The sequence below is a fragment of the Eurypyga helias genome, unplaced genomic scaffold, assembly GCF_000690775.1.
Source record: "Eurypyga helias isolate BGI_N326 unplaced genomic scaffold, ASM69077v1 scaffold1969, whole genome shotgun sequence".
Classification (NCBI taxonomy): domain Eukaryota; kingdom Metazoa; phylum Chordata; class Aves; order Eurypygiformes; family Eurypygidae; genus Eurypyga; species Eurypyga helias.
In genome coordinates, this window is record NW_010269900.1 from 11,413 (window position 1) to 20,245 (window position 8,833).

An 8,833-nucleotide genomic window follows, 5' to 3' on the forward strand; every position below is an offset into this window, starting at 1 on the left:
GGTCACCAAACACAGGCGTGTGGGTACATCCCTCGGCACGGCCTCGGGGCTTGTTCCCCACTGCCGGGATGGCTCCGGCAGCAGCAAGGTGCCCGTGCCCATCTCAGGGCTTCCAGAGACCTTCGGGGAGCGTTATCCCAGCAAACCCAGCTCTGTTGTGGCGCTGCGGACACCTCCAGCTCTTTCAGGTCTTGGCAGACTGAAAGATGCTTTGGACTGGTCTCCTGAGCCCCTGTCTCCTTGGGGAGCACCAGTGGACCATGCAACCCTTGTGTGGGCAAGGTTCCTCAACCTGCCTTACCTGGGCAGAGGGTGGTGCAAGCGATTTTCTGGAAAGGCTGCCCGTCGCAGAAGGAGCCGCCGTTGAGCGGCGCGGGGTTGGTGCACGTCCGGGTGCGCTTCTGCCAGCCTCGGCCGCAGCGGTTGTTGCAAGGAGACCACTCGGACCAGGTGGACCAGCCACCGTTCACTGCAAGGGGAGACGGACAGCGTTAACGCGTCAACGGAGCCCGTTTCGGCAGGGACCGCCGCTACGCCTAGGGATCACCGGGTCCTCTGCCCTTACACCTTCTGCGACACCCTGGAACAGCTTAACCCTCATGAAAAGCAAATCACAAAACTCCTCCTCGCGTTGTGCATCCTGTGCACAAGATACTCAAGCCTGCTTCGGTCCTTTTCCCATTTTGCAAATATTTTTGCACCTGGCCACAGCAGATCTTTGGCTTCATAGGAAAGTTCAGCCAAATGCAGCTTGTCAGCTGCTTTGAAAGCGAAAGCAATCTGCCTGGGTCCAACCTCCACCTACCTCCATACTCAACCCAGAAGGTTTGCAAACACCTACACCTAATAACCTGTGCAAGCTGGTAGAGGTACCTGTTTTGCAGACATTGGCTATTACTTAATTTAATCCAATGCCCTGGTGGGGTTCACGCCTACCACTCCCAAAAAGTGCCCGTATTTCCCCTTGGCTCGGAGACATGGCTGTCAGCAAAGGCCCCCTTCCCAGGAGCAAGGGCTGGTACCATAGACTATGACGGCGGCCGTGGTGCTCCGGCGCTTGGCCACGATGTTCTTGGCCATACAGGTGTAATTAGCAGTGTCCAAGAGCCGGGCCTGCTTGATGATGAGGTTGTGATCGATGGTGATCAGGAAGTTGGTGTCCTGGGTGGGATCGATGACATCCTCATTTCTCAGCCACTCCACCTGGCAATGCAAAGGAAGGGATGGGGTAAGGGCGGTGATTAAGCTGAACGAGAACTGAATGTTCAGCCAGGAAAAGCACGTGGGTTCTGGTGGAAATGCCCGTTCCACGAGCTCCACACGACAAGGGTCTCTGAGGCACCCCCCAAAAGCTAACACAACCACTTAACCAAGCTGTTTTGGGAAGGGTGTGAGTCGATAACGTCACCAAGCGTGGGTGTGGGCAAGGACAAGCCCCAGATTGGAGGGGCTGAATTCACCAGCCCTGATGGACACCAAAACGCAGCTCCTGCGGGCTGACGGAGCTGTGGGCAGGGAAAGCGCCACTACCGTGCCAGGGAAACCCATCTGTACTGACTTTCCCAGCCCTTGGCTCTTGATTGTGACTGCTCCTCTTCACACAGGGTGCCTCCTCCTTAGATCTTCCCTCTAACAGGTTAACGGCACGTCAGGAAGCGTGGGAGAGGTGGGTTGAGCAGGTGCCGAGGTTATGTGTGCTATTAGATGTCAGAATAACAGATTCGCTGCCCAAAATAAACAATTCTGCTGAATAATGAAAGCTGACGGTCTCGGCGCCAGGCCATCCATCACGGCCGCGAGCCATCTGCAAGGACGTGCCTCGTCCCTCCCTGGCTGCAAAGCACCGGGAGAGGATGCCCCTCTCTCCAAGCTGCTCACCTCTGCCTGCGGCACCCCCTCGGGCGGGCGGCACTGCAGCAGGACCTCGTGTTCCAGCGGGACCTCCTTGCCCAGCGGCTCCTGGTCGAAGTTCTTCCGTAGGTCTGCAGAAAGGAAATGCCAGGGGTTAGCAGCGGGGTTATCTTGGCAGGGAGCGAGCATTGCTTCGGCACGGGGAGCCCAGGAGAAGGGAAATCCCTCTGGCATGACACAGCTGGAGCAAAACACGTCCTGGGAGGAAGGAACCATCTTTTCAGGGTGGATTTGGGACAGCACGTGGTGCTCAAGGACGATGCCTTTCCTCCTTCCCACGCTTGCAGGCTTATACCCCCTCCTGTCTTTTCCTTTTGGGGCTAAACCTCAGCTTAACCACTGTTTCTTCAACCCTTCCCTTTGTTTTCCTCTCTGGACTCTGCACCAGGACCTTTCTTTCCTGAAGGGGATGTGGAATGAGATTCGCACAACAGCTCAGCTCCCATGTGGGCGCTGAAGCGAATCCCCAGATTTCAGGGCTATGGGGGGCTTGTTGCTCAGCTCTGCCCCAGTCGGTCCTGGCTGAGCCACATAGAATCATAGAAGCGCAGAATGGTTGGGGTTGGAAGGGACCTTAAAGCTCATCCAGTTCCAACCCCCCTGCCATGGGCAGGGAGACCTTCCACTAGACCAGGTTGCTCCAAGCCTCATCCAGCCTGGCCTTGGACACTTCCAGGGATGGGGCATCCACAGCTTCTCTGGACAACCTGTTCCAGTGCCTCACCACCCTCTCTGGGAAGAATTTCTTCCTGATCTCTAATCTAAACCTCCCTGTTTTCAATTTGTACCCATTACCCCTTGTCCTGTCACTACAGGCTCTTGTAAAAAGTCCTCTCCCAGCACCCTTGTACATCCCCGGACTTGCTGGAAACCCAGTGCCGAAACAGCCTCTGCTGAAAAGCCAGGCTCACCCAGTGCTTTGGGGAAAGGGGAAGAGGCGAGAAGCCCAGCACAGCCCCCAGGGAGACATAGAGGGGTCGCATTCCAGAGCCTTGGAAAGAGCAGGAGCATCACTAGGTGGTGCTGCAATCCTCTGCTAGAGCACCCAGCCTGCTCCGGCTGCAGCTCCCACTCGTGCAGGGCACCCAGCCCTGGGTTCCTCTCCGCTTGGCTCTGAGAAACACCAAACCCTTGGCTGGGAACAGACAAAAGGGCCAAGCAGCCAGCCCGGTGACTCCTAACATTCTCCCCGTTCAGACTAAATCAGCGGCGTAGCTGATTCACCAGCCACCTCTGTTGGGGATAACGTGCTGAATTATTAGCCTTCTAATAGCAAAATCTGTTTACGACCGGGGAAGCCTGGCCATTCTCCTATAGCTTTGCCATCTCATTTGCTAAGAGAGCAAATTCAGCCGGGTAACAGCCTGATTAACTCGCCCTTAATCAGGCTGACACCCACAAACAGCAGCTTAGAGAAGTGACATATGACAGCAGGGGCTCCAGGGACACGGAGTCGCTGATTCAGGCGAAGCGTGCAAGGTGCTAACCGCCGGGTTATTAACGACAATAAAGCGCCAGGAAGAGCTGAGCACGCTGATGGGCAATGCGGTATTAACCCAGGTAGCGCCACGGTGCCTTTCCCAGGCAGGTTGGGACGAAGCCCGCTGAGACACAAAGCCAGTGCTGGGATGGGGAGCTAAGACCGGGACCATCCGGCAAGGATGGGTCATCTCCAACCGATCAAAAAGCACTGCTTTCAACGGGGAGCCAGCTTTTGGAAGACGCCCAACCCCGCTCAGCTGCACACCCCACGCCTTGGGGGTCTCTCGGGAAGTTGGGAATGAACAGCCTCGGCCCCTGTTTCAGCTGGCGTTGCTGCCAGGAGCAGCACCCGCCTGGCATGAAGCCACCGCTTTTTCAGCCTGGGATCCCGGATCACACCTCAGAGTCGGTGGGTTGTACCCCCTGGAGACACTTTTGGGCCCCCAAAGCGGAAAAGAAGGTGGGAGAAGCATTCATTTACAGGAAACAGCATGGAGGCAGTGCAGGGAGCGCCGCAGAGGGACTGCATCTGAGCGAGCGCTACGCGTACCGGGCACTTACACGCTATGCGGACGTACGCCCGGTGACTCTTGGTGGTGCCCGCCGAGCTCCAGGCCACGCACTGGCACCAGTAATCTTCTAAGCCGAAGAGCTCCTCCACCTGCTGCCGGGAGACCTCGATCTGCACCTCCCGCACCAGCATCCCTGGAAGGGGACAGAGGGATGGCATGAGCGCAGCAGGAGCAGCCGGGAGGAGGGAAACTGAGGCAGCACTCAAGAAGAGGGTCTGTTGGATGCACTGAGCTCACAGACGGAGGCAGCAGGTTGGAGGCATCTCCGAAACATCTGAGTTCGGCACCTCTGCATGTCATGGAGACTTGCCTCCGGAGGGTGACCTGGAGCCAAAGCCAGGGCAGTGGAAGAGTCTTGTCTTCTTTTCCCCCTGGTCCAGCTGGGCAGCACCAGGAGCTTTTAACCAGTTCCAGAGGCACCACTCTCCTCCACCAGCCCTCTCCCCGGGTACATGCCCAGACCCCTTCCCATCCCCTGGGTTTGAAGGATGTCTCCGAGGCTTTGCTGTGTGGAGAAACCATCTGCCAGCTGCCATTTAAATCCAAACGTAACAAGACAAATGAAAGATCTTAAGGAAATCACCCAAGGATGATGGCGTTTCATGCCCAATGATCCCAGGAAGGGTTACATGCCTCCATCAACACCCCAGTGAAGTCCGCCAGGACACCCTGGCCATGGCACAATGACAAAGGTGGCACCGCCACATCCAGGACACGGGCTCCGGGCTTACTTTTCCTTATTTTCAGCAGTACCTGCCCTTCTTGTTTTTTGCACCTTCTATTTATAAAAAGGCCTCAAGTTCATGGCGATAGAGTGCCGCCTGCTCCCCAGCTGTAATTTTGTTAGCTTGCTCCCAGTGCTGCGAGGAGCAATCACCTTCTCCCTGTCACCTTCCTGCGGAATAGCTGACAAACGCGCACCAAGGAAATACAATTTATTTGGACATTATTAAGAGCAAAGGGAAAAAAAAGAAAAGGCAGGCGTTTGGGCCAAGCACTTTTTGAAAAATCAGGGCTTTTAGAAGGACCCAAGAGAGAGATGGCTCAAAACCATCTTGCCTCTCTGGAAAGCCCCGCTGGGGTGGCTTGAGCAGCCCTGGAAAAGTGGGGAGCATCTTGCAAATGCCCTGCTATCTCTGTAAGCCCCGGAAGCAAAGACTACCCAAAACTGTAGACTGAGCTTACGGCTCACAGGAGTGACTGTTTAAATGTCTTACAGGCATCCAAACACAGCCGCTCTTACCGACTATCCCTTCTTGTCTGGCTGAATTATCCTCTCTGACTTGGCCTATTTTTGCTTTCTTCCGCATGAAATGCTTTGGATCAGACGCAGTTACCAAGCCCGGCTCATTCAAGACACGTCATCTTAAAAGTTGCCTTATTTTTTTTTTTTTTTAAAGGTCCCTTCTTCCAAGCTTTTATCCAAGAAAACTCAAAAAAGCCGCGACTGCCTAACCAGGTTAACCCATCGCTGCGCAGCCAGCTCTCCCCCCTGCCCTTTGCAGCAGCTTTCCCTCTGAAGAGGCAGAGTTTTTAGCACAGCAAACCATTCTGTTTCCAGCTCCCTTTCTCAGCCTAGCTGTTGGGCAGATATGCCCACGCCGGCGGAGTTTTACATGCACAGCATCGCCTCCGTACCGAAGGCATTACCGGTTTGTCCACTGATAGCAGCAAAACCATCTTTGAAGCCTGGGTGAAGGTGGTGTGTGCCGTTTCCTCCCCAGACTGCTGGCACACGTTCTGCATCTGCAGACTGGGATCTGAGAGGGAGATGCTGGCCCAAAGCAAATGAGTCTCCCCCTAAAAAAGGGCAAGCTCCTGCTGCGCAGACTTTTCTCTTCCCTTTCTCCTATGTTTTCTCCAGCCTATTTGGCTCTAGAGGTGCACAAAGCAGGTTATTCGGTAAGGGGTATTCACCCAAGAGGTGGATCAAGTGGTGCAGCCAGAAATACAGCGCTTTTCCCATGCTGCACACAGCTAAGCCATCAAACTCCCTGCTACAAGATGCTGTGGCAAGCCAGAGGATAAAGTGAGCTTTTAGACACGTTAATGGGTGGGGAATCCATCTGGGGCTGGACCACACTGCTAAGATATTACCACCGGACCAGGGAGTTCCTAATCACAGCCTGTAGATAGATGGGAGGGTAACAGAGCGGGGTCCATTGCTCCCTCCTTGTCCTGGATCAACACTCAGCCCCATAGCACCCACTGCTGCCGCGCGCAGGGTGCGCAAACCTTTGGCTCAACCACATGTTATAAATACATTAATAACCCCTCAGCGAAGGCTGCTCGGTCACTGATCGGCACCGACTCTGCCCTAGAGCAGTGAGGGTTTCAAATCTGGCCTCTGCGAGAGCTGGGAGGTGGAGATGCACCCCAAAAAACGGTGCTGACAGTGCTCCCCACACACCTTTGCACCCCAGCAAGGACTGGCTCAGGGTTAGCACCAGGTGAAGAGCCAAGGAGATGCTGGGGAAGGGCAAGGGTGGGGAAAAAAGGGACAAGAGGAGGTTCTGTAAAAGGACTTGTGCTCTTCCAAGCTGACAAAGTCCCCCCTCTAAGCCCAGCCTGCCTTCTGGGGCCAACGCTGCAGCAGTTCAGAAGGTTGCCTTGGTTTAAAGCCTTCTGGAGATGATGGATGCTGCAGGCTCAAGAATAGATCTTAACCTGGAAAAGTGACCACTTTCCTCCTCTCCTGACCAGGACACAGGTACCAAAATTGGTGCAGGAAAGGTGGGAGCTGAACTAAAATGTCCTGGTTTTAGCAAATCTACCTGATTACATGATATATCCAACCCCCAAGCCTTGGTCTCATGCTGGGATGTTTCAAAGCACAGGGCAAGCAGCTCTGTGGTGCCCAATCCTATGGAATAAGACACCCTGTAAGGTGCCTAAACCACCTTCTTGCCCTCCCCTTCAGGCAGCCAGCGGCTGACTTGTCCTCCGAGGCAGGGCAGAGCTCACCTGCCATTAAAAGGCATTTCAGATCCTACCTGCGAATGTTCTCATTACCCACTAAACATCTAATCCCATTTGCGAACGTGAGTAAGCTGCCAGCCTTTGCCACCCCTCGTGACAATGACTCCTACGTCTTGAGTAGGCATTTTCTAGGAAGGTGTTTCCTTTTTTTTTTTTTTAACCAGTTTTAAACATGCTGCCTTTCAAATCCCGTTTAACAACCCCAAATCCTGCAAAAGGGTAAGCGTGCAGGAGTGCAGGCTGACTTTCCCAAGCTCCTGTGGGGTGCGGTGACCCATACCATCGTCATGCCTTCATCAATGGTCTGGAAAGGGGCAATCGTTTGGGAATGATATAAATGAATCAGAGACCTATTGATCTACCTGGAGGAAAATAACTTCCAGGGTGGTTAAACCTGCTTCGAGTGCCTGGAAAAAAGGGAGGGGAAGGGCAGGCAGGGGGATGCCAGGATGGGTTTGCTCACCGGTGACCTCGTCCAGGCTCTCCTTGGTGACGTGGTCATTCTGGTTGACCCACTCCCCGTTGCACTTGAAGTAGATCTGGGTGGCAGGGTTGGCGCGGCAGACGAGCTCCACCGGCTTGTTCTTCACGATGTAGGCGTCCTGTGGCTCCAGCAGAAAGTGAGGGAGGGTCTCCGCTGGGGCCGAGGGGAAGGAGTCAGGCAGCACGTCGCTGTACTCCAGCCCTGCCAGGGGAGCAAGAGGGTTGGGAGGTGCCGTTAGTCCCGTCCCAGCCGGGATGCAACTCCTGTCTACACTGCTTCATCCCTCCCTTTCCTTCCCAGGACTGCCCAACACGTGGTGGTGTCATCAGCAGCTTCTGCTGAAGATGCTCGAATAAGCAAAAGGGGGCTGGAGGCTCCCCAAAAAAGAAAAACAAGTCTCTGCTGGCTAGAGAGCTGCTGCTGTGGGGTGCAGCCTGCCCAGGCTGCTTTCACCTGGGTATTAGGCTCCCAACCCTACCCCAAGCCCTCGCTGACCCTAAATCCTGGGTGATCCCACTGGAGGAGACCACCAGGTAAAAAGCAAAACAAATCCAACCCCAGGAATGGTGATGGGGACACAGAGAAGCTCCAGAGAAGCTGCTGTGCCCCATCCCAAGCCTCCTTCCCACATTTCCTGAGGAATGCATGGGAATGCCTGGAGCAAAACACTGGCAGGACTTGTGCTGGGAACGCTGACCGCAACCACGGCACACATCTCACCCATGCTGCTCTTTGGTGGAGCCACATTTGGGATCTCATCCCCTGCCAATGCTTGGATCTGAGCATCACAGGAGGGTGGGGGGCACCAGCAGCCCCTACCAGCACAGCCCATGGGGACCAGCCATCTGCGACCGCTTCCAGCCCGGCCACCTCCAGAGAACATCACTCAAAAATGCCATCAGGACTCACACCATCCCACCCCCGAAACCAGAAGGGGTCAGTACGCTGGTGACCTCCACCTTCCTGCTGGTTTGCTCTCAAAAACAAGCTCGTTGCAAAAATAAGAAGAGGACACATCTGCTCAGGCCAGGCCACGGCAAGTCTTGCAGAGGGGTAAGCACCGTGGGGCTCACCCAGGGACACGACCCCTGAGGAACGGCAGCCTCGCGGTGGCTCGTGCCCAGCACCGGCTCGAGAAGACGCTGTGACCCACGTCGAGGAGTGCCTGCAGCATCCAGCACAGGCAACCTGTTTCCAATCACTTTGCCCATAAAGATCAACCCCAAATCTCGCAGGAGCGCTACAGCTCACACACACGCGCGCTGGGATGCTACTGCTTTAACCTGTTGTTTCTGGGCGTCTCGCTAGCAGTCAGGTCACATCATGAGGCTCGTTTTTTTGTGTGTTTTAACACCTGAAAGAGTTATGAGCTTTTCCTCCTCCTCTCTTTCCCCAGCGAGAGCTG

At 55.1% G+C, this 8,833-nt stretch overlaps 1 protein-coding gene across 1 annotated transcript in view; it reads right to left on the reverse strand.

The window, feature by feature from the left end:
* The window catches only part of UNC5B (unc-5 homolog B (C. elegans)), a gene marked incomplete at its 5' end in the record, with an annotated part of 13,494 nt that extends 5,865 nt beyond the window's left edge, over positions 1 to 7,629 (reverse strand). Inside the window, 5 exons of the mRNA XM_010158221.1 lie at positions 302 to 469; positions 1,023 to 1,203; positions 1,879 to 1,982; positions 3,955 to 4,098; positions 7,408 to 7,629. Of these exons, the coding sequence (XP_010156523.1) occupies positions 302 to 469; positions 1,023 to 1,203; positions 1,879 to 1,982; positions 3,955 to 4,098; positions 7,408 to 7,629 (819 nt within the window). The remainder of the gene's footprint in view (positions 1 to 301; positions 470 to 1,022; positions 1,204 to 1,878; positions 1,983 to 3,954; positions 4,099 to 7,407) is intronic.
* Positions 7,630 to 8,833: the final 1,204 nt, after the last annotated feature.